Raw genomic sequence first — 26,007 nt, forward strand, 5'->3', positions numbered from 1 at the left:
GACGTCGGGTTGTCAGAGCAATGATGTTACAAACTGCAATATCAGTATGTTCAGCAACGCAATCCAGACTAGCTCTATATTCTCGATATATTATTGCTTCATTACCACCGACAGCACAACAGAAGTAGGTTCACGCTTGTACAAACCTCACAGAGCACGACTGGCACATTTGTTCATTTAACGTTCCCCGTTGTGTTGGAAGCCAAGCTTCATTTCTTCAGGTTAAACTTTTTCACAGAATCATTGCAACAAATAACACAGGCATATGCTACTTTTGTAATATTGAAACTATTGAGCATGTCTTCTGGGATTGTAATCTACAGCTACTTAAATTTTGGATGTGGAGTTTCATTTTAAAGAAACAGTTCCTTTTTGCGAAGCACAATATTTTTTTGGTAAGGGTCATGGATTAAGTCACGCATATGATTTTCTCCTTATATATATGAAGTCAAATATCTATGATTGCAAACGAAATAATCACTCGTCTGCTCTGAACGAATTTGTCTATAAATTTACGTTTCTAATTACTGTGGAGCACTTTTTATATCTGAAACCTTCCTGAGAAGAACAGTTAGAGTTAGCACTGATGATAAATGTAGGTTTATCTAATAATATTTTCAATATTCACAATAATACTTGTAAAATATATGATATGTTTGTAAATAACTGCAAAATAAAGTTACGTATATTGCTAACTGGTGGCTACATGCCTGTTTTTAACGACGCTCCTGCCCTGCCACTTGTTAATGCAGTGCCCTACATATATGTACAATACTGTACACTTTATCCCTAAGTTATACTTTTCTTCCATTCGTCTTTGAGAGTGTGGAACATAATGGCTCCAACGCAGGGTATGAGGAAAGCGTCGAAGAACTCAGATATGAATGTACATGAACTTTATACAAACAGTTTACGACACATATGTGAAATATGGAAAGCAATTACATCTCATGGTGATTTTCGTATCTACAATGCTTCGCTTTCAACGACGGAGCACTACCTTATATATAAATATAATTACAATAAGCATTAACCTGCAAAACAGAGAGCAACCTCGAAATTTTCGTTTATGTACCATTTCTGCAATTTGGGGTGTTTCTCGAGACTTCTCGGAAAGAAGCCACTAAAAAAGCTTGTTGCTTTCATTTTCTGCCCAAACTTCACAAAGAAGGCAATCCCATAATATCTGGTGATGTAACGGCCACTGAAAACAAAATCCAAATGCGTGAACCTTCTTATCCAGCTTATTTATTTCTGTCCTCTAGTCCTGTGTTCAGGACACTACGCATTTCATCCGGACAATTCGGTAAAATTAAAATCGGAAATTAGAAACCTTTCACATTAAAACTATGTAGACTTCTCTACCTACAGACGCTCAATAGATATAGATCTGCAATACACACAATGATGTGTCACCGTTTATTATCAATATGAACTTTGCTCTGACAATTTGCCTTCAATAATGTTTATTTTGAACTTTGAACACAATGCAATCAATACGTACAACGTACAGCAACCGTTCATTTTGGCGTCAATCAGCTGCTTATTACAATATCTCCATTTTGTTGAAGACATTCTTTGGTCGTTTGTGTTTAGTATTTTCTTTGTTAGGAAAGCCAACGAGGTAAGGCTAACATATATAATATAATACTAAACAAGTCCATAACAATCGATTATGGTATGCATTCTCGTTAACTGTTTAACTACTTTACGAAAACGAGTCTTAATATTAAATCCAAGAACAAGTGTTCATGAGGTGTATGTGTAGGCGTGTAGTTTTCAGTTATAACACTCATAAGTATATATGAAAACTGTACTATATGGATATTCAATGGTTTACAAATGAAAATCTGCTTCTACGACAATAATATTATTTATATCTATTTCCATATCCTTTTACTTTCAACATCTTTAAAGTGTTTCGAAATCTTTGGTTGTTTTTGTTACCATGAATTACTCTCTTGTTGTTCAAGTGGTGGCAACATGTACTTTCATTTCCATGTAATGTTTTACTCTAACAAGTTCGAAATGAAGTGTCTTTATCTATACCAGACGCCAGTTACCTAATAGATTGAATGGTGATACGTGGTAAGCTATCACGTAAAAACCTATGACATTTAGGAAGCAAGGAAATTAAGGCAGTAATAACGTAATGCAAAACACTTATATTCTATGCCAATTATTGCAAGAAACTGAGAATGATAAAAAAAATTGTATATATTTTATATTATGTCACAAGTACTTTTCTGTCACGCAATTGGTAACTTTTGACATCGAACAATATATAGGTTTTTTTTTTAAAAGCTTATGATGATATTTTCAATAGTAGATATTATACAAACCCAATATTGTAGGCTCCTTAAACAGGCTACGTGAATTTTGACTTTACCTTTCAACATGTCAAAAAATTACGTTAACTGGTTGAACGTCTTTCACAAATTTAAACAATCGCACATTTCAATATAAGTTCATGTGAAGGTACCATTTAGAGTTCGTTCACAAATTATACGGGAACTGACTGCAGATTTATCTTGTGTGTTATATAACAACACAAATCTACATTTCGGTGATATATCACGTAATAGGGAGTGTCAATAACCATGATCTGGTGCTATATTTAACTGGACCTTATCATATTCGGTAGCGTTTGATATTTTTATATATTTTTTAGTATCTTTGTGTAGGTACCAACCTTTCATTTATACTCAGTCATGGGTCACTTACGACATTATACAGATTATCCAAGTACCACATTTTACTATTTTAAGGAGGCAAAGTGAATTGACAATTTTTCGTAGTAGGTCTCACAACTCCTGGAACAAATTTACATATTTCGTTAAGTTTTATGTGGTAACTGAAACATCAGGTAGTAAACAAGAACATGAAGAAAAAAGTGTATATTGATATTTACTTGCAAGTGTTGAATATTACGCCGTGCTAACAGTAATGGTTATTAACTCAAATGCGTCATACCTGCAATCAACCATGTATGTTCTGTTAGTTTGAAGTAACTTGACAATGTGTTCATTCCCAACATCTTCACACAAGTAACGAATGAATTAAACGTATATACTATTCACTCTTATAGATATCGGATACAAATCATTCTGGATTAAATTAAAAAGCAATGACTGTGATGAAATATAAGCAAAACTAAATTTAATTTTGCCACCGTTCTCATAAAGTTGTAGCTAAAAAAATGTTGTTCGAGATACATATTCAACAATTTGCCGCCCATATGTTACAGATGCAGTATTTACTATACATTTACCCCATTACCAGTATTATAAAGACGGAGTCAAATAATTTATAAAAAAAATTTCAAATGGCAGGGAAGATGTGAACTATGATATTTGCATATGAAGGCTACTACTTAAGAATACGCTTTACACATAATTTGGATCAAGTGCAAGCCAGTCAATTGTTCTTGTCATAATAAAAAGTTCAACTCGACATATTTGAGGTAGGCAAAATGCTAAAAGATAACTGGTCTGACTCGGCCAATTTTATATTGTCACTGCATCGTTTTTATTCAGATAACATATTAAAGTCCATTTTGTCAGGTTTTGCTTGATCCTACAGATTGTCGTTATTCTGTCCTGCAAAAAGCTACGCATTGTGACAGCAGATTGGAAAATGAAGATTTACTGTATATTTATGATATTTGCATGGGTATTGCCGAAATCCTCAGGTGGGTTACACGTTATTATATCGTCACAAAACATGTATGACATCTACACGTGCATCATCAGCAATGTTTTCCTTCGGTCGTATTTCATCATTAACGAGTTTCACTATGGAAGCTGATTGACTCCACCAAACTAAGACGAATTTGATATTCGCATGTTTATATACAGTTAGGGGTTCATGCAAGTACGTAGAATGTTTGCCTTTGATTTAAATGTTTAAAAAGAAGTCCATCAGTACTATTACGTATAGTTACATTGGAGACGTATTCAAACGTAAATGTTTCTTTCAGACAAGTAATTTCGCAGAAAAAGTACCAGAATACAGAATATTGTTTTAACTAAATGTCACATATGTTTATTAATTGCATTCACAAAGGAATGATACAATGTAACTTAATTTCTTGGATCAAAATCGATCGTGATCATATGGAACAAGGAACATAATATAGAGTCAAGGGAGAACTTACTGTAACCATTCGTCTCATCAAGTAAATGTCGCAACTTGACTATGAATCTTCATTTTTTCTGGATATGAATTCATTTACAGCATAAAAAGAAATGTATTACTAAAGTGGGTGTCCCTTATATAAGAAATTATAGTAATCATTACTGCATTTCAATTTCGACTGGGTATTATTCTGTTATTCTGTAGGTCTGTCGAATAATATCTTACTAGACCTAGTATGAAATTGCATTGATAAGAGGAACTATTCATGTTACAGCCTACCTCATATCAGACAGTGAAGCAGGCAGAACCACAGCCTCTACTATAGTCAAGGAAGGACTGCCGGCGGAGATATTTTGCATGGTAGAAGGAACTGGTTATTATTTCTGGAGAAAAGGAGAATCTTTACATAAAAGCACACTTGTGGCTTCGTTTACCGGTGACAATGCCTATAAAGACAACGAGCCGTATGCTGTAACAGTAAATGGGGCACTTTTCATTAGAAACGTAACTCTTAACGATGAAGGAAAATACTTTTGCCGGGTCACCTCAGAAGAAAACGAATGTCATGGAGAAGTAAAGGTTTTTGTACAAGGTTCGCTTTTTTTGCCATTTAGAAGAGTAAGATCAGATCTTACTTTGGCTTAATATGAGAGGGATCTTCTGTTTCAGATGTATTTGATGTGTAGGGGATACATCGAAAACATAAGTTAAAGTGATATTCGAAAGTTTTATACATTCAAAAAGTGCAAAAAAAGAAAAATTTTCCCACCGATGCTTTTAAAATTAAAAACAAATTTTACATTTTACCATGAATCTCTTCAAATAAGAATCAAGACAATGACGACCCCGCTCAATGCCCATTCTTACCAGGCAAACCATGATATTATTTGACTTATTATAAATATTTCAAACTTGACTAAATATTTTTATTCTGTTTTATTATCAGCCTCTCTCCGTAACTTTGTCCTTGCTATCGATCACTGTGATATAGAAAGCAGCTGTTTATTGTACATCAGTCCATCTCAGTCCATTTCTTTGACATGTACGGCATACAATGCGCCTCCTTTAATGACGTTAAAATGGTTTAACGGGTCCAAGGAGATCACAGAAGGCATTCAACAAAATGTAATATTACCTCAAAATGGCAACCCAAGATATATTACCAGTACAGTAGCCGCTGTCTATGGACATCCTGCATTCTTAACGTGTCAAGCAGTAGATCCGAAGAGAAGCAACGATGATGTAAGGTTTGTCCACGCTCAAGTTAACATGACAGGTAAGAAAATCTTCCGGAGATATATGTGACACAGTGGTTGGTGGACTCAAACGGCAAATTGGGTATCCAAATGTTCGAAGGAGAGCATACAGTACTGTGTAGTTAAGAAGCTACAAATAATATTGGCCCGATATTTCTCTTGGCGTATTACAATGTACACGATTGTGACCGCATATTAGATTTACGCTCGTTACTAACTGCGCACATTGAGTCCATGCGAGGGCACCATCTTAACCACAGTCATGTACATTCAAATAATTCTTGGTTGATCGAAATTTAGCACGGTCTCAACTTCTTTCTAATGATTTCATCTTTTCAGTGCCTGCCCAGGAAACATTGCCGAGTTGGATAATCGTAGCAGTAACATTAGCAGGATGCTTTATCGTCTTTGGGATAATTTTACGAATCAAAGGTATGGAGAGAAAAATTTTCCTTTTATTAGAAAGGTAAAAGGAGGTTTTGATAAGTAGTTAAACTAAATTATTGACGTCATCCAATGTTCCCAGATCTTTCATATATCTAGGTTCTATTTGTCGAATGCGACGAGCCGTTTCATCCAAGGTATACTTTGTTGTTTGACTTTTGGTTAATGAGTTACGCTCGAATATTTTGTTTGATGTTTTATTTTTGTTTTCCATCCAGCAAGGGCTAACCGAAAATGGCGAAAGAAATACAAGACGAAGTAAGCAAACGATCGATAATGTAGAAGAATTGTTAATTTAAGCAATGCTACATTTTCGCTGCTTTGTTATCCTGTTATATCATGAGTATAATAAGTAACTGGTATGAAGCACACTGAGCAGTGGATCAGGAGATCGGCTGTAATTCTTGTTTATTTTATCGATACTTATTTATTGCTTAATTTACGGGAACTTCTTGTACGTAGTTCCTTTTCTAAGTATTCACTATGTCGTTACGGTTTACTAACCCTTTGAAGGTTTCAGTTACCAGGACTTCACTTTTAGAAACTAATATCTGTCAAATGCAACGGTTTAACACACTAATTTAGCTTTGCCCATTCTGCTATGTATTGTGGAGAGAGATACCAGAAACTATAGAGCAGAATACAAGAACTTTGTAGAATTTGAAATTATATTGTTCAATTTAAAATTAAGACAAAGAAGCGTACAAGGATATTGGAAGGTGACTTGATCAATAAGCCTGTTCGGGGGTGCAACTTACGCATGCGCAAATCTATGTGCTTGGTCTCCGCTTTGGGTCATTTGTGAATAAAATCTGAATTGTTATCGTTGCTAGCGTACGTAGTAATAACGTAGGGATTGAGCCGAGTTCTTGCGGGAAAATTGTTAAGATAATGGACATTATTTTTATTGTGGTAGTCCCGAAATTTAAGTAATAATATTTCCCTACATCGGAAAAGATGGAATTTTTCGTTACACTTCAGAACTAAAGAGGTCCGGGGGTGATAATGATACTGCGTTCCCGGTATGAACGTTGAGATTATTTAGTATGTAATTTGTCGCAAAGTGATTACGCAAGTATATAGAAGTTAGCACCAATGAAATATACATGGGAAATATCGTCGAAGCTTATCATATTATTGTTACTAAAACATGTTAATACGATAGAAAATCATTTCTTCAAAAACAAAAAAATATGTGAATGCTCATAGGATAACGAAATTGGATAAATTTTTTACTTCAAATAATTTTGCCTTTACAACCAGTGCAGATCATATTCATGCAGTATGCTAACTATAGGTTCTGCACCTATATCGCTACTTCAGAGTACGTTGTTGTTTGCAACGTTGGGGCAAGCTGAGGCAATCTCTTCGCAGCGAATACAAGTGCGACGAGTTCTTGCTTTTCTTCCCGATAATTAAAGTCCTCTCCCCCTTAGAAAATCGTTTAACGACTTAACCGTCAATAGCTTAATATCATTGATGTATACTTTAACCTCCATTGGGAAAAATAAGAAATGCTTCAGTACAGATAACAATCGATATTTGGAGTTACAACACTATAGTGTGTGCATTGTGTAACAAGCTGTCGAGTCACGATACTATTCACAGTCGACCCTTTGACATGTTACTTAATCATAAGCTGCTGGTATTTCCGAACTGGCGTATTGAACTAAACGCCATAATCTCTACAGATTTACCCTAATACTTTTAAAGCTAAAGGCCAATAAGCATACATGATTCGTGCAAAACACGATTTTTAATGTATTAGACTTTGGAAACGAATTGGATCGTTGGATATCAAGAAATACACAAACACGTGAAATTGCTTCTCGTAGCACCCCATCTTATATTGGTAGTGAATTACGTAAAATGCCAATCTTGTTATCCCTTATCTCTGCCAGGAAAGGAGAATACGTTGGGCTTTCGGCGGATAAGGTAAAATATTAAGTGCATAGCTTTGCCTGGCAAGTTTACATAAGAAATTAGGTGTATTTTACAAATGTACTCAATTCAAATGTTTCTCTGCAATAAATATTCGTCATTTATTCGGTGTGCATATAAATGTTAATATCATAGGGTACGATACATGTAAAGATACTTGTTTGTGCAAGGTATGTATATAACCCGTTATAATAACTGAAAAGAAAAAAGCTAAAGAAAAATATTCCATGAAAGGTTTCCTGGGTAACAAATAATCAGCTTTTATTGATTTTTTTTTTTAAATTTTATGTGAAAAAGGAGCAAAAAGCCTACCTTCAAGTTGAGTTTGTAGATATTATAGTTTGCGTTTTCTAACCCCTTTTTAATTTTCGTGCTGTGATTGAGCCTTTTTGAATGAAGAGAGAGTTCAAGAGATCAGTAAAACTATGGGCTTGAATTTAACCATCTTTATAACTTAAACATTCTCCCATTGGCCAAGTATGGAGGATGATGAGTAGTTGAAGGAATGCTAGGAAAACTTTTTTCTCATGCTATATAAGCAGTGATATTACATAGTGCATTTAGACATCAAGAACATAATAATAAGTTACGGCACTTGAAGGAGTAATCTTTGATAATTTTTGAAAAAAAAATTGAGATGAACATGATGAAGGTGTATGATGAAAGCAGCGCACCATCGAGGTCACGCAGTCTAGCTAAAATCATTTAAACTTTTCAAAAACATAGGAGGTCACTTCAATAGTACACATATTTCATGAATTAAGTAGACACTACTACGTATTATATGAGACATAACCCTAGTTATGTAAAATCCCTCTCTGGTGCAGGACCTTCCAAGTAGGGGTGGTTTAAGGTGCACTACAGGTTACCAAAGACTCCAATTACGATGTTTAATGTTTAAGAACAACATCTTGACTTAAAACTTAATTGACCTAAAACGTAATTACACAAATGCTATGTGTACTGGATGGGATATTTTCCTTTCTAATAGCTATATTGAAAATTAATACTTTGCAAATATTTTCTATTAAAAATTGTGTTTTAAATACATGACACTAACAGGCTGTCGTACTTAACTTTTCATTACAGGATTCAATGCGCTAAATAAAAAAGTCACAGCTAGGCTCAATGTTATCTTCAATTTGATTGCAGAGTCTTTTGCATGGAAATATCATGAAATGATCAACTGGTATTTAACAATGATTGCATTATTTTTTTTTCGTTTTTTCGTTCTTCATTTCATTTTAATTCATTCTCAATTTTTATGCAGGAAAAGAAAGATGGAGAAATATCTGAACTGAAAGTAAGAATGCGCTATTTACCTCTCTTGATATTACGCACTTAACTAATAACAATATCAAATGTTTAATGGATTATTTTCTAGCCATGATAACCACTAAACACATGATTTATGTCCAACCCTCAAGCTGTCGAGCCGATCTTTATTGTCTCTGTTCGTTCTATTTTCTTTTGGTGTTATCAATATCAGCTTTTACGATAGCGAATGGGCGCAATAAGTACTTGAGAAAGACTAATGTTTGATTCGGTATACGCTACAGTATAGTTGGCCGTAAAAGACAGGACCAAAAAACAGAGGATATTATGCACTTAAGTTATAACAACATGAAATGCTTACTGAATTTCGTTGTAGCTAATAACTCTAAGAACATGAAAATGTTTAACCCGCAAGCTGTCGAGACGATCTGTGCTGGTTTATTATCTATGTTAACTTTAAGAATAGCGAATTCACGCCTAGGTCCTTGAGAAAGACTTCTGTTTGATTGGGTGCACGTTGCAGTATAGTTGGCCGTAATAAAGAGGACACCTTGTAAAATAAACAAATTAAAATTGAATATTAATATTATTTTGCTGTTAGATTGAACAAATTCGGTTTAGTTACACTATTATAAATAGGAGTTCAAATTGAATCTATTGAAAGTGTTCTGTTGTTATATTGGGCAATAAAGGTTTTTGCACATAAAGGGAATCATTCTGCACTTTGAAGAGAAGTAAACATCATCATATCTATTCAAAAGATATTTGATTTTATAATCTAGGAATCTGCTGTGGGGTTATTTACAATGAAATCATCAACGTTTAGTTTCTTACGTCTTGATCTGTAGATATATTTACATTTAATGCTGAAATAAGTTAGAAATGTTCGAGAAAAACGTCCAGATTTTGCAACAATCAAATGTTTGCCATGAAGAGTCAGCATTTCGATATTTCAAGAAATGTTTCCGGGTTGCCCAGGGACCGTACCACAACTTTGATATACAATACAAAGAAATGTCAGTGTAATTCCTGTTCTGAAATGTATTTGAGTTATTGAAAATCATTAAAGTAAACAACATTTCTGAGATTGTTGCAGTGTGCATTGGAACAACAACAACCAACGCTATATGGCACAGCTCAAAGGAAATATGATCTCCCTCTTAACTGAATACATCAAACACATATAACTATTATTGTAAGGGTGAGGTAGGAGTGGAAGGAGTGAAATCGACATAGATGTATAGTTCAAAGCTTGGAATCGAATTTGAGGTGCCATAGACTCGGACCTGTCTCGGACTCGGCCTGCTTTTGACTAGAAATTGGACACCGAGCCCGGATATACTGAAACCATCTACTCATCTATGGTATTTTGTTATCAAATGGCATGAAAATTATTAAATTATTAAAACATGTCAAAAAGTGGTCTTATAGGAGAACTATGGGGAAAAGAAGTGTATATGATAAAAAAATTTGAGCAATTTTATTATTTAAAATGTGTACAGTATGTATATTTAACTTCCAATATGAAAGCAAAGAGAAATGTTTAAACGTCGTAAATAATTTGGAGCTTCATAAGGCTAAATAATTCTATGTTAATAAACGCTGTACGGGGTACCTGTAAAATTGTGTATTTGGCATCATGTGACTTGCTTTATTCCTTTTACTTATCATTTGCTGTTTTTTCCACCAATCACTGACTTTAATAAATGAATTTAAAGTTATGTTTTCTAACACCTTACGTGATGCATGTGGATCGATTAACTTTCTTAATATAATACCTTTCCTCCGTAAAATTACGTTTTGTTTCGAATCCCTCTACGCCCCCTCTCCAAAGAAATTCTACTATTTTGTTGCAAAATAATGACCTGTAAAACTTTGCCATCGTCAGATGGGGCTGTGTGAAGATCCTTGTTCTTAATTGCCAACACCCCCTCCCCACACACACACACACATACACACATGTGAAATTTAGTGAAAGGCTCCGTGTTGATATAGACAGGATGCTCTTACAAGGTGAAAAATATGTATCTGGAAACAATTATCAAACGGTAAAATGTTCATTTACATTGATAATTTCCAAACAATGAAGCAAAAATTACCGCTGCTGTTGTAAGATACCATAGTTACAAGTACTTAGATCTTTCTCTGTAAATATTACAGTTCACCCGTCATATTTGTAGCCGTCGGCATGAGCACACGGTTTTAAGGTGGCTCGCAAGATCCATTTCTCGCTCATACAAATTCCAGAGATTACATTTTTGGTTGTTACATGTTGATTTCATAGGTGTGCAGTAAATCAACCCGTCCATATAGGCAAACACAGTACAGCTTATTTTGTAAAAGCCGTTGCTATACTTAAAATATTTAAATAGATAGAACACTGATGTCGGGTAAACGTCTTAACACAATGCTTAACATGTTTTATTCATTTTCCTATTGCTTTGATGAAGATATTAACCATCTGCTACTGTATATGTGTTTCAATGTTTCGTTGAAGGAGTTAGCAAAAACCAAAGACCAAGAAATAGCAAATAAAGATCAAGAACTAACCAAACTGAAAGTGGGTATATGCGGAGTACATGTTTTAGATCAATAACGAACAAGTAAAGGATGAGATAAGAGTCGATTTTTATTCCACTCGATACTCATAATTAGCACAGTAACTACTGTTCATGTCCTGCAACACATGTTACCGTGTTACGAACACAAAGTAGTAATTAATAATGCACCCTCATGGGACATGAACAGTAGTTGCTGTACCAAATATTAGTTCTGGTTCATTAATACGCGATTCTAAAATGAAGTCGTATCTAGTAGTTGGATGTTATAAGTAGGCATATGGATAAAACCGAACATCTCCTTTCTTCGTTCTCTTGGGCATGACGGATTGGCCTTATTTGAAGAGAGTTGTGAACTGGAATCAAGCGGTACCATACCTCCTTTACGTCATCTCGTAATCATCTTATTCTTCATAGACTCCTTGTCCAGTCGCGCAGTTCTTTGTCTGATAACTCATTGGCAGTAATTACTGATATTGACAGAGATGTTCTAGTGAACCTTTTTGTTTGAATGTAGCGGAAATTTGTATATTATATCAGAAATTGCTTAAACGTTGACATCTGCATTGACGTTAAGATATAGAAAAAAAAACTAAAATATTAATATAATACAACATAAATAGGTTTGGTTGTCTTACAATTACAATTATATTAAGCTAGATTTCGTATTTCACCCGAGTTTTTTTTATCTCATCTTAATGTATCTTTATAATAGAGAGACGTGCAGAGCAAAGCGAAATCATTAGCCGACTTAGAGGTAAGTTATACTCACTGATTGGTACAAACGTATGAAAGCAATATAATACAAGTAAAACGTATACTGAGGTTTACAATGATTACAGAGTACAAGGTAATTCAATTAATGTGTATGTAATTAATCAAATTATAAACAAATGTAAAATTTGTCCTTAATTATCTCGCGAAATCACAGTGGCTTTGAATGAAATATTCAAATATCTTTGCAAAATATCGATATATTGCAAAGTATAGGGAAAAACAAAAATATTATAATCCTGGAGGGTTGACTGTAACACAGTTATATCTAACACAGAAATGATCTCATGATGTGATGAAACGAGAGTTAAGGAATAAGACATTGGAAGCACTTTCTTCCGATTGTACATTCCGAAATCTATGGGAGAAAAGTCTCCTTTCTTTTCCTTTTTTTCTGCAAAAATTACATGGAACAGGCGATTTGTAGGCAGATCGACAACTATTGAAATGTCGTGCCTTGTGACAGTTTCTGTTACCTCCATTCTGTTTAATTGAATTTTGTCCACGAGAGCCACAAAACGGCGAATATTGTGCTCATAATAATAAATTTATATATTTATATTGCACATATAAACACAATTAATTTGTAATGTGTGTGACAGGTTCAATTTTAGTATTAAAAATGTGGTATATTTCGCCGTTTGTAGAAAACCATTTGTTCTCATATTTTTTAGAATAGCTTAACCGGAATTGCAATTAGCCTAATACTGGGGTCATTACGTTACGATTTCAAAGACGACGGGTCTATACTACACCGTTGTAGCTGTCGTGTGTTAGGCAAATAGTTACTTCTAGTGTATGCATTCACAACGATATTTCTTCAGATTGGAGTACTTTAGAAGTCAGTTGATCGTACCTTGCATAAGCCTCAGTAATAAATCTAAACCTACCAAAGCTCTGATCAGTTCTGTTATATAATAGCTGTTTGATTATAGTGATAGTGGGTGCAGTTGTAGATAGGGCCTACAATCAAATATCAAGTAATCTTTTGAATTTGTAACATTAGTAAAACTTAAGTTGACTTTGAACGGATTCATTAATTTTGGAGTTAGTTTCTCCGATTGGCCTGGGCCTAACCTACTGCAATGATTTTTTTATTGCAAAAGCTCAACTGTGACAATATGAGATGGTTTGAACCAGAATTTTCTGAAGAAATAAATTATACTGTCATAATTGGCGAGTCAAAAAGATTATACAATGATAGGCAAAGGCATTGGCAAAGGCAAAGGTATTGTATGCGTTATTAAATATTTTGAATATAAAGAATACTGTGGCGATATAGATTAGGTAGTACCATAATATTGCATTTTGTCTTAGTCGTTTACGTAGTTTTTATTGTGTAAGTCAGTCATAAAAACCAAACTGCTAGCCAATAAGCTTTGTCTTGAGATGTTGCAATAACGATGACTGACCTTGATATATTTTATTTCAGTGCGAAACTATGGACTGAAGTTGAAGTGTTCCAATGGTCCTGTGAAAAGCCCTGTATCTGATGTTAGACTACTGTTTTAGAAAGCCATTGGTTACAGTTTCACACAAAAATACCAACTATTACTCCATCGGGAATGATTGAATTTAGCGGAGAAGTGCTAATATGTTATGTCTATGTCTATGTTATGTGTACTGATTAGTAAATTTGCATCTGCATTTTATCTCTTATAGAAAACGGTGAAACAAAAAGACAAAGAAATTGACAATCAACGTAACAACTTTCTCGATTGCCAGGTAACTTCCAGTATATGTCGTTTATCTAACGAAAAAGGGCTTTAAAGGCCTAACGTGAGATCTGGGGAGGAATCATTCATCAGACTTGTCACTGCGCATAGCTATTAAAAATTTCCAATTATAACTTGTTTGACATTACCAATCACGTTCACGTACTAACGATTCGTTGTGTCGTGATTTTTCAATTACTTGAAGATATTGAAGAAAGGTTCAAACAGTAAAAACTCAAACGCTCACACTACATTTTAAGTATTAATGTAGAGTCAACTGTGATATAAATTGCATCGCAAAGAATAAATGTGTACTGGAATTAAATTAACTTGATCTCAACACAATTAACAAATACCGCTGACAGGGTATTCTGAAGCAATGAACATTAAACAAGGTAAAGATCCAGGTGGGTAATATGTGGCAAAGTGCCTGACCTGAAATATTCATTACGATAAGTAAATATCAATTCATGATTTGTTTTCTTCTGGATGTTCATTTATGCAATTTGACTTGTAACCACCCATTAAATTATGAGCTAGCCGATGTAGTAGCCATGACTCAGTAATAAATCCAGATAAATCTTTAGCTGATTTGGTATTACAATTTTGAAAATACTTGAGAAATCCAAGAGAAGCAACTTTCACATAGTGGTTTGCTTGCTATTCAAGTTTGACACAAGTTCATGGAAAAGTGATAAGCACAGCTTCAACACACGACTCAATTTTCTATAAAAGCGATAGCTCATTTCAGGAAAAACGGAGATAGGGGATTGTAAGTATGAACCTTACATTAATGAGATGATTTGTTAATTCCTCATTTGCCCCATCCTGTTTCAAGTTTATCTGCAAAAATACAGTAATGTACAAGACTCGAGGAAATAACAGAACAAGCAGGGACTTCATACATTTGAAAGAAGTGTGAAATCAAAACCTTAAAGTAAAATTTATAGTAAATAATGACTTAGTTACGAAGACGTGAGTATGTTTCGAGCAAAATAATACTTTATTCAATTGTTCAATAGCAGTTAATGGTTTCTGACACTATTTTTAAATCCTGATATTCTCAATTCTAAGCAATACATTTAGTTTATCAAAATATCCAGCGCATTTATCTCATTTTAGGAATGATTTATACCAATATTATAACACACGTAGATTCAAACAAATCTAGCTTATTCTTCAAGCAATTCCTTAAACAGAACATACATTCACCCTTGTCTACAGTAATAGGTTCGATTTGGATCCTTAAAATGACATTCTGTGTTTGTTCCCCTTTTTATGTAGAGCAAGTTGAAAGCAAAAGATAGTGAACTTGAGGAAATCAGTAAAGTATGTGCTAACTTAAAGGTGAGTTTTTCAATTTCAAAAGTTCATTGTTGCTGCAAGTCGTAGTGAACACTATGGGTGGAGATAGAAATATTAAGCCATCAGTAGCTATTCATTTCTGATTGGCAAACTGTTTTCGATACTCAGTAACGTTTAGACTATACTAAAGTAATTACTATTTATATATTTATTTCGTACTTAAAACGATCATTTCATAAGTTGACCATTCGCCTTGTCTATTTCATTAGGACGTAAACATAAAGTTATAATTTATGTCACCTTTATGTTTTAAAAACAAAGACTAGTTGTGTGCTATTTTTCGTTGAATTAAAATTAAAGGGGAAGTTAATGGGAGAATTAAACATAACAATACAGTTTCAAGTGGTAACATGATGATTTATATTTTTTAATATAGCATTTCCTCAAGTTACGGTGAAAAAAATAAAAGCAGACAAAATACTGATTTATCCTTGTTCTTCCAAAAAAAACTACAAGTCATCAGTACAAATGCTATAAACTTCGAAGATGGGTAAAAAGTATAAAATGATAGAGTTCTTAATAACACTTGATTACGTCACCAATATAAAATACACATCCATCCCACAACTGAAATATTGTTTTGAGATATTATAATAAATTTCAACGTTACGACAATACAAGAGGTTGTTTTGTATGCATGACGACAAGATACTACTTTCTGGAAGGAAGGAACACATCACATAGCAACAAACAACTGGGTTTCATTTGTATTTGGTGACGCCTTCCACTCCCTCCACCTCCTGCGTCTTAAACGTCTGCAATAATTGTTGATTAATGTGTGCACCATATAAAGCCAGTTGAGTGAATGGATTTTAATTTCATGAGAATTAGAAAGGCCAATGATCAGAACAAAAACAACATATTTACAGGCGAATGATATATGAGAGTCATCCTATTTTCAATATTTTTGAAACCAACATACATTAAATTTATCCCTTATATCCTGTCAATATCCAAGTGTTACCGTACAGTACAAACGTTTCGGGTTAACTTTTACTCTAGCACAAAATAAATCAGTATTCAAACTTAGTGTTGCATTTTTGAAGAGCTTTGAACTGTGCCTCCAATAAAATGCTATGACTCATGTAGACAAATAAGGCTATACAAATCCATGCATTTGTAGAGGAATTTGACGATTGTGCATACTACATTTCTGATACCGGATATATTATTCACTGTTTGATAACCAAAGCACTTAAAATGTAAACAGAAAAAAACACCTTAATGACACTAATGACATTCTTTTATACACTTAGTCAATATATATACCTTTATACTGCCCTTTCATCTTACAGGAGGACTTGGTGAAGAAAGAACGTGAATTGAATCGCGCTAAGGAGCAGAAAGTAAGTATTGTATCTGTCAATGAGGACAATAAAGACAAAGCCATGAACTTCTCAATACCTAACAGCTTTCTGAAAAAAAATGGCATTTCGGGTTAACTTTTACTTTAGCACAAAATAAATCAGTATTCAAACTTAGTGTTGCATTTTTGAAGAGCTTTGAACTGTGCCTCCAATAAAATGCTATGACTCATGTAGACAAATAAGGCTATACAAATCCATGCATTTGTAGAGGAATTTGACGATTGTGCATACTACATTTCTGATACCGGATATATTATTCACTGTTTGATAACCAAAGCACTTAAAATGTAAACAGAAAAAAACACCTTAATGACACTAATGACATTCTTTTATACACTTAGTCACAGGAGGACTTGGTGAAGAAAGAACGTGAATTGAATCGCGCTAAGGAGCAGAAAGTAAGTATTGCATCTGTCAATGAGGACAATAAAGACAAAGCCATGACCTTATAAATACCTAACAGCTTTCTGAAAAAAATGGCATTTGTGTCAGTGCTACAAGTTACACGGAAAATTTTAAAAGTCAATATCCCTTCATTGTATGGCAAAAGTGCAAACGTACTGACAGAAAAATAACTCACTGGATGTCACCATTTTATACTGCTGGAAGCAATTGTGGTGTAGAGACTCATTATGTCCTCTAATCGCATCATGTCATTAGTCTCTTTGCCTTGATGCCTTAACAGATTGCGTCGTTTTTAAGCAATATGACAAAAGACATTTTGTGCCAGTTATTTGATCACATTAATAAAACATCGACAAAAGGAAGGAATAGCGCGTGAATTGAGAGGTATTTGTAAAATATAATTACTTTGCCCCAATTTGAGTAGGGTTTGAAAACTTATTGAATGTCTTTATCTATCTCGATATCTTTCATTTATTATTTAATAATTAAGAAATATACTCAGCTGCGATGACAGCTTAAAGTGGAAGGCGGGACTTGGAGACAATCTCCAGAAGAATTTGGTTATCGTTGCCGAGCCTCATAGTCGGCTAAGCAGGCCGTTCTAGCATTCCTGTAATGCTTTAATACGAGTATTAGGTTTTGTATATGCCTATTCTCTCTAAGCTACTTCAAGTATTAAGAGGACTATATGAAACTGTACATTGAACAGAATCCCCACCTCTACCCAACCCCTTTTCCACATCCACCTCCCTGGCCCCTGTTTCTACACCCTTGCAACGTGGTATTTATCATATCCAAAACATTTTCATGCATATAATTGTTCCACACAGAGTGCCGCAAAGAGTTTTGATAGTAATCAAGGAGTTAACTGGCAGAGGAAATGATGGCGCAAAAGCTCTCTTGTATTATCTCGCGAATAAGTTTCATCGACGTTTTGAAGAATTCCATATTAACAATTGTGATGTGAAATATCATATATTGTTTACGATCATACTAGACCTTTTCTATAACGTTTCCAGCTAACTGTGTACACATAGCTCTTGATAAGTTTATCTCACATCCCTATTAAAGTCTGCTACTTTGTAACATTAATGCCATACTAAAACAGAATAAGACATATCTTTCATTTATTAATTTGAAGGTATACTTCTATGACGATATTTTCAACACATCGGCTTCATGAATTAAAAGCAATATTTTTGGGGTACATAACCACCTAATCCACTATATGGATAGCAGGTTGTATCACGTGATTAATGAATGACGCCATATGGCAAGTGACGTTTTGTAAGAAGCTACTCAGAGATACTGAACTTTTTATGTATTGTGGAGAAAAAATAATTCCGTCGATGGTCATTTTTTTTAGGTTAGTCAGATCTTCTGTGTCTTGTCATGCCTGAGTTTCGACAGGGAAACGCTTTGTAATAGTAACAGAGTATATGAGTAACCTTCGTGCTTTAAGTCTATCGTGCGGTTAATATATTGAACTTACTTGTAAGCTTAATCTGGTTTCGGTGTCCGACCAACATGGAACGCTAAGATATTATTATTATTATGATTATTATTATTTTGCTTTGGCCGTGTGATCTACAACTTTAATTACGAAACTGATAAGTAACTTTCGTCGATAGTTCATATATTTCATATCATTCTGAGTTGCATTTTATTATATTATGTTTCGATTTTTTTTATATTAGTCTTACAATTTGTGTAACATTAGGGTTTAGTATTGCCGTAGCAATACCTACGCTCCAGTGAGCCATGACACGTTTAGTTTCTCACAAGTAATTCCTATTTATCCAAGAGTGACTAATAGACATTCCTACTCTACTGAGTAAATGACAATGGGAAAGTAATCCATTTCTCCCTAGTAACTAACAGTGAGTTAGTACGCTATTCTTCACGAATAGCTAATTGTTATTTAGCTTTTCCACTTTTTGCAAATTTTCAATGAGTAAGCAACTGACAGGCTAACATTGGAGAACAAGTGAGTAATCTCTTGTGGGTAAATGTTGATGCACAAGTACCTTCTCACGACTAACTATTGACTAATGACCGGGCAATTGATCAACAGTAACTGTTTAAGCCAGTATAATTCTCATGATTAAAAGGTAACAAGAAAATCGAACAGTTTCGCACGGCAATTTGGTGAGCAAATGAGATGTTCTCACGAGCACCTGTTAAACTAATGAAAGTAACGTACTGTATAGGCCGCAGCCTTCAGATTGGCCCGATGAAAAACTACCTTTACTTCCGTCGGATTTTTAAATAAAAGGCAAAGTAAGGGCGATGATTCAGCAATTATGTGATCTACCGATTGATCTCCATGGTGATTTTGTGGGCTGGTGATTATTGAATACCGAACATTTACGACTGCTGTTGGTGACCTTATAAATGATAAATTCGCACTAGTAATCATTCGCACACAAAGAAGCCTACTTCATAGGCTAAAGTCTTATGTTTTAATTTGCTGACAGCCATTGCTTTATTATTATACCTATTATTATCACATGTATGTAGTAGTATAATCTGGATAGCTTACCAGTCTTTAATGATGTAGAATATATATATATATATATATATATGTGTGTGTGTGTGTGTGTGTGTGTGTGTGTGTGAATGTTCTGCCATTGAATATCAGTATCCTACCTGTCTTTATACTGTTATGAAAATGTTAATGTCCAACACAGGGGGTTATTTGTCTAGTGCATGAAATGTCTAGGCATGTTGTTATAAAAACTCCCTGGTCTATCAGTGGCAATTACTTCACTCTTCTTGAGGTTCCAGTTATGCTAAGTAGATAGATAGCTCTAAGTACGTGCACCCAAAAAGGTGATTTATATGGGAGTGCATGTATGGTCACTATAGCTGTAGATATGTGTAAGTTGTGAGTGGTCCGTTCTGTTTGAGACATCGAAGAATAAGGTTGTGTGCTACCGACTATTCTGACATTCATGTTGTGGAGTTTTGACACAGTTCGCTCCATGCTTTCCTTGTCTGTTCAATACGACGTTATGATATGTATTACTGTTGGCACTCATTATCACGAACTCGATTTTCTAAGGTGAGTTTGATTTCACCAGTTAAACATGATTTCTTATTAAAAACTAAGCTGAAGATTTTCTACTGTGGTCGGGAATTAAAGTTAAAACTGGCAGACTGCTTACACAGCTCTGAGGGTGTGTGCGTCATTTAGGAGTCCTTCTGACTGAGGGTGCGTGCGTCGTGGGAGGAATCTCACCAAGGGTTCGTGCGTCGTGAATAGTGCCTTTCCTTCTGAGGGTGCACGCGTTTCAAGACGCCGGCGAACAGTGCGTGCGTGTTATCATCATATACAGGTTATTTGTTATTCAAGGAGTGTGTGCGTTCTAAGACGTAGATATCTGTTAATGTGTTTTTTTTCAAATCTGTAAATATCTTAATTTTTATAATATATTGTGTCAATTGTTATCGCTTGTGTTTGGGTATAATTTTCGTACTTTGTCGTTCCCTCCTTGAGCCATCAGCCATTGGCTAAACTTGGCCCACCATTATCGGAAACTATCATTTTAATTCCAATAACACTACGTGTGAGCTCTCTCATAGGTACAACTTACATGCTGAAGTAAAATTGTTTAACATATAGTACCAACATATTCGATTAATATTGCTAAAATATACATATGATCATTTCGATATAAATTCTTGAAATTGATTCCCGGTAACCTGGTTGAGCATATAGCAGTGTTGAATGATACATGATGAAGGTTGCCTTTATCTCGTATGGTTGAATTATTTTTGATTTTCAGATTTCTGTCAAAGTAATTTTTCTTGATGAATCGAAATGTTAAGTGTTTGAAGGATTGAGTGTGTTAATGTAGATATATGTAGCAGGGTTAAAATGAGCCCATGTAAAAATTCACCAACATTGTTGATTATATATTAAAATTATATCGATAAGCTAACTTAACACACAGTGTCAAAACAGCTTTGGGGTATCTTCTTACATGGTAACCATTGTCGGCATAGGTTTACAGGACCGTGTGGAATAGACGAAGTAATTTTCCTTGCAGTTTGCCCCTTTGATGCAATCACAAAATGATATTCGTTTCGCATTATAGTCCATCCCATTCATGGATATATGTAAAATGCAAGAAAGCCAGAGTATACGGCCTCCAGCGTTTTAAAACACATGCACTAAACACAGTATAGACTACTGTGGTAACCTGACAGGATACCTGTCAGCAGGAGCCCGGTGTTCTGACCTTACTTGTACCTTGTATGGGAATTGTTACAGTTGCATACAGAAGGTATAGTTCTATGACTAATTCGGATAGATAATCACGAAAGAAATATAATGGGAGAGGAAGGTAGACTTTCTTATTTTAAACGTTTTGCCACATTATTTTCAAATTGTATCAGGAGTGAGCGTTCACTGCGATAATGTCAAGAGTTGCCTTAGGTAGTGATACACTGTACTGTATAACAGAAATCCAAGAGTTCAAGGAAAGGAGTTATATTCACTACATTCGGTTTAGTATGTGTGATCTTAATGTAGAAACTCTGCAGATGATAAGTGTCTATATGATAAGAACACTCATATAATAATCAAGTTTTCAAATTCCCTAATAGAGACGATTGATATGTTCCTTTTAGTCTTGTAGGAAGAATACCGTTTTCCAAGTTGTACCTTATACTTGAATGTTGCAAACACTCCACTTCACTTATGATTGTTCGTTGACCTAAAATTCGGCTTATTCGGATATATGGTTTAGTCATTTCAATAAATTTAAATCCATTCTTTATAAGTGGAAGTGAAATCCAAAGACAGAGCAATAACTACATTTGCAGTTACAAGATAATTAGAATATGAATATAGACACAGAAATATTCCCGTGTGAAACAACCAATGAGATAACTTTCCAGCAGTTTCTCAAGCATTTCCTGCTTCGAGTACTTTCTTTTTGATATGAAAAACTCTTTCCCATAGATAAATATGGCTTTCTTGTTAAGAGGAAGTAAAGGGCAAGAACAAAGATCGGGATTGGAATGCGCAGTTAAACGGAGTTATAAAGCAAAAACATCTTTGACAAGAGTTAAAAAGACAAAATTTTCACAGGATCGGGAAGAAGAATGATAAATTTAAGAGAATAGCATTAAAGTCAAATTATCTATGATAGCAACTTTCACACGACACGGGCAATAAAAATGGAGAGTGTTTTTTACGAAAATGTTACATAATAAGCACAATGATGCATAACTCTTCAGTCATCCCGATAAGGTAAAGAATGGAACAACAATTTGTCATAGGGCAAAACAGAAAAAGAACATACTACTTTAGTTGCTTTTTTTATTATAATAAATCATATTCGGAAAAAGATCGATGTGTAACACAGTGTTTTCATAACTCGCAATAACTTGTGAGATTATAGAGTTACAAACATCACATATTTAATGACGTGTTTCTAATCAGTTGAACATGGAAGTGTAAACTAGTGAAATTAAGATGAAGCCTTATCATTTCAATTGTTTACAAGCAAGCAATCAGCAGGGAATGTAATGTCATGCATTGTAATGTAGAACAATTAACATTCCTGTTCTTCGTTTACCATAAATATTCTCTTTGGAAATGTGTGGATCGAACAGTATTTGGTGTGAATAAATGTGAATGTAATTTTTTGACCTCATTTTGTCAAGGAATTACACATATCATCTTCTTAGAAACGATAAATCTTCGCAATGTGAAGTAAAACCTGAACTGGTGAAACAAACCTGTAAATAATTCCCTTATTATGACTAAACCTGGGCCAATTAGAATATCTTTACAACATTCTAAACTTTTAGTTTTTTTGTATATATTTGACATCCTATCAGGCGCGAGTAGACAACAGAGATGTGACCATACATAAATCTGATCACTCAATCTCAAATTGTTCTTATTAATGAATTTGCTATTCATTGAAAATATTACAATGTTCGTCTACAATAATTGATTACTTTGGGACTGGTGTCACATTTCAGTTTGACTCGTGCTAAGACGCTAATAGGTTTCTTCTAAAACAGTAACAAGGCGTTTAAAGAGCAGTGACATGTTTCGGCGAGAACATAATTCGAAAAATGACATCACGATTACCAGCTTTGTCGTTTCATTTGATACAACCGAGAAATCGGCAAGGATAGTATTTGTAAAACAATAATCATTCCCACTGTTACTTTACCATAAATATTATATTAATAATTGACATCCTATCAGTCGAAAATATCCAGGCTGCAGGTAAGTTGACTTTCTCAAATATATTAGTGTAAGGATTATCATGCAACATGAATTGAAAAACCGGATACTCAACTGGTTTCGTCATTGCTTGTCACTTTTCGTATGTAAATATAATGTAAAACTGTCAAAAGGATAACGTTGGACTATTTCTGAATTCACATGGCTAGTAACGGTCTTGTAATTTATCCAGTGCAGCTTATATTGCGTCATACCTACTTTTTTCAACTCCAAATGACCTGTACATTGCCATACATTTATTAAGTCATCGGAAGTAACTCTTAAGTGTTCCTGGTTACATGAGAAGACAAATTTAATCTCTGTTCTCTTAGGTGGAAGTAAAGAGCAAATAGAAGTAAATTTCAGTTTATGTTGCAGGTAAGCCTTAACCAATTGATACCAATTTGAAATGTGTCGCAAATGAGATCATTGTCATACCTCACAAAGACTTGTGAGAATAGAATTTGAAGTAATTAGAAGTTCAAACCGAAATTTAAATCATCCTGACGTAGTTGAATGCCTTGCTAATGTAAATATCCAATGGGTCATCTGTGGCAGAGTTGATTGTTTACGAGGTTTCTTTACTCCTCGTTCTTTTTCATTTTTCTTGTTGCGATTCATTGAAAATGTATAGAAAAACTTTCATCTTTCACAGTAAAAAAAAAAAAGTCTTATTTCAGTTTCATTCATGCTAGAACGCTGGAACGAATCTTCACGATTTCATTTAATCAGATTACAACTTATAAATATTAAAGCTAACTGTCATGTTTCAACATTCTCCATCTATTAATCTGTAAATTTCATGTTTCAATTACTGGACTTCTTGTCATATGTGAAATCAAGAATTTCATAAGAACACCACATTATTGCCATAACATGCCAGTATCTACATTTGCAAAATTACCTGTTTGGATAAAACAAAATTCATTCATTATTTATATGAAAAACTTTTTTATATTTAATGTAAAATATCAATGACAAAATATCCCTCTGGATCTTTTATACTATCTGATTTGGTCAAATTGTAGTCATCTGGACTTCTTTCATAGGAAACAAATATGAGAATCCCGCCCAAACAACAAATAGCTCTACAAACTTTCGATCACCAAAACATCAGAAAACAAATCTCGATGATGTCTTTCCAATTAGGATTTATCAAACACAAAAGAAAAAGTAACTCCCGCTCCTTACATCATAAGGCTGACTAAATTATTATGCTTCGTGATGCTGGATTATGCAATATATGTTGCAGAAGGCGCTGAATTAGTCACTTCCATTTTCATTTCCCATGTTGCTTGACACTCAAATACCATTGTATGAAAAGATAAATAAATAATTTGATTATCATGCTATAATTTTACATCTATATCTCTTCTTTTCCATCCTCTGGAAATGTACCTATTTCATTTCATCAGGTTCACTTCATTATGATATTACATCCGCTGCAAAAATGTTAACATAAATGGCTGTTGTTTTAGAATCGGCAACCTTGTGTCATTCAGCTTATCATCTACAATTGATACCAATGTGCGTATAGTTTCGCTTATTTTTTTCCTGCAGAGTGAACTGAAGTTGTCAGTTGAAGGAACAAGATTTATCACTAATAACACACAATAATTCTTTACAATATCCAAATTGACGTTCCGCATACTAATGTGTATAACAAAACAATGAATCTTGTCAAAGTTTCGGCAAGCCTTGAGATTTATCAAAATGTCAGTAGTGATATTTAAAGTTTTTAAGAGCTTTCCAACATCCATAGTTAGAGCTATTGTTACTGCATTCCGAGCATCAAATTTGAGGGGTTTGCAATTGCTATAGTTCATGGTGAAATCATCATGCAAGCTCCTGGATCTCGCGCCTGAACGTTTGCCGCCCGCTGCCTTAAAGAGTCCAATTAACGTTTTTTTTTTTCTAGTGAGATAAATGTATAATATTTGTAACAAACCAAATTCAATGGGAATACACACTACTTCCACTTCCCCCCCCCAGCCTATCCCCACCCACCTTACATGTTGTTTGTACATCTGACCACTTTATGCGTATCAAGAAATGACAATATTGGATTAGCACTTACACCTCAATAAAGATTGTATTGTTACTGGTAGCAGAATTACTATCACAACAAAACTTAAACATGTTACAACTTTTATGTTTTATTTAAAGTCATGAAAAACAAAAACGTTTGATTTTTTTTTGATAAAGTTCAATTGAAGAGCGCCATCTGTTAACAAAGCAAATGAAAAAAAAACCAACAAAAGGGTTTTTCAATGAGAGACGGTTATTCGCAAACGTAGCCTTGGCGATTTCCACGATTCATAAGACAGGCGATGAAAGAAAGACAAATCAAATAAGAAAGGAAGAAGGGGACGGTAGGTATCAAACTTAAGAAGAGAATAAGGAGATGCGACCACAACAAAATAATGGACTTACAAGGGAAAAAGGGTTAAAAAAGTAAAAAAATGGACGGGTACGCACCGAACGGGTACTTAAGCCTTCGGGATTTGTTGTGGGCCTCGT

General features: G+C 34.3%; 2 protein-coding genes across 6 annotated transcripts in view; both read left to right on the forward strand.

Moving 5' to 3' along the window:
• LOC139976859 (uncharacterized) overlaps nt 1–26,007 on the forward strand; it is a 95,487-nt gene that overhangs the window by 19,765 nt on the left and 49,715 nt on the right. The gene's annotated exons all lie outside the window — the stretch shown is intronic.
• On the forward strand, nt 1,499–18,121 carry LOC139977264 (uncharacterized). The gene is made up of 15 exons (XM_071986552.1): nt 1,499–1,624; nt 3,583–3,691; nt 4,412–4,729; nt 5,084–5,413; nt 5,733–5,825; nt 6,056–6,095; nt 7,739–7,772; nt 9,049–9,081; nt 11,551–11,613; nt 12,327–12,368; nt 14,048–14,110; nt 15,385–15,447; nt 16,761–16,811; nt 17,174–17,230; nt 18,068–18,121. Exons 2-15 carry the CDS (start codon nt 3,637–3,639, stop codon nt 18,119–18,121), a joined length of 1,296 nt encoding a protein of 431 aa, XP_071842653.1. The 5' UTR covers nt 1,499–1,624; nt 3,583–3,636.

This window comes from Apostichopus japonicus, chromosome 12 (genome assembly GCF_037975245.1).
Source record: "Apostichopus japonicus isolate 1M-3 chromosome 12, ASM3797524v1, whole genome shotgun sequence".
Lineage (NCBI taxonomy): Eukaryota > Metazoa > Echinodermata > Holothuroidea > Aspidochirotida > Stichopodidae > Apostichopus > Apostichopus japonicus.

What these genes read in the sequence shown, in the direction of transcription:
- LOC139977264 (XM_071986552.1), top strand. Translation starts at nt 3,637, where the DNA reads ATGAAGATTTACTGTATATTTATGATATTTGCATGGGTATTGCCGAAA. An exon ending in CGAAAGAAATACAAGACGAA is followed by an intron (nt 6,096 to 7,738) that starts GTAAGCAAACGA and finishes TATCTCTGCCAG; the next exon opens with GAAAGGAGAATACGTTGGGC. An exon ending in ACAACTTTCTCGATTGCCAG is followed by an intron (nt 14,111 to 15,384) that starts GTAACTTCCAGT and finishes CTTTTTATGTAG; the next exon opens with AGCAAGTTGAAAGCAAAAGA.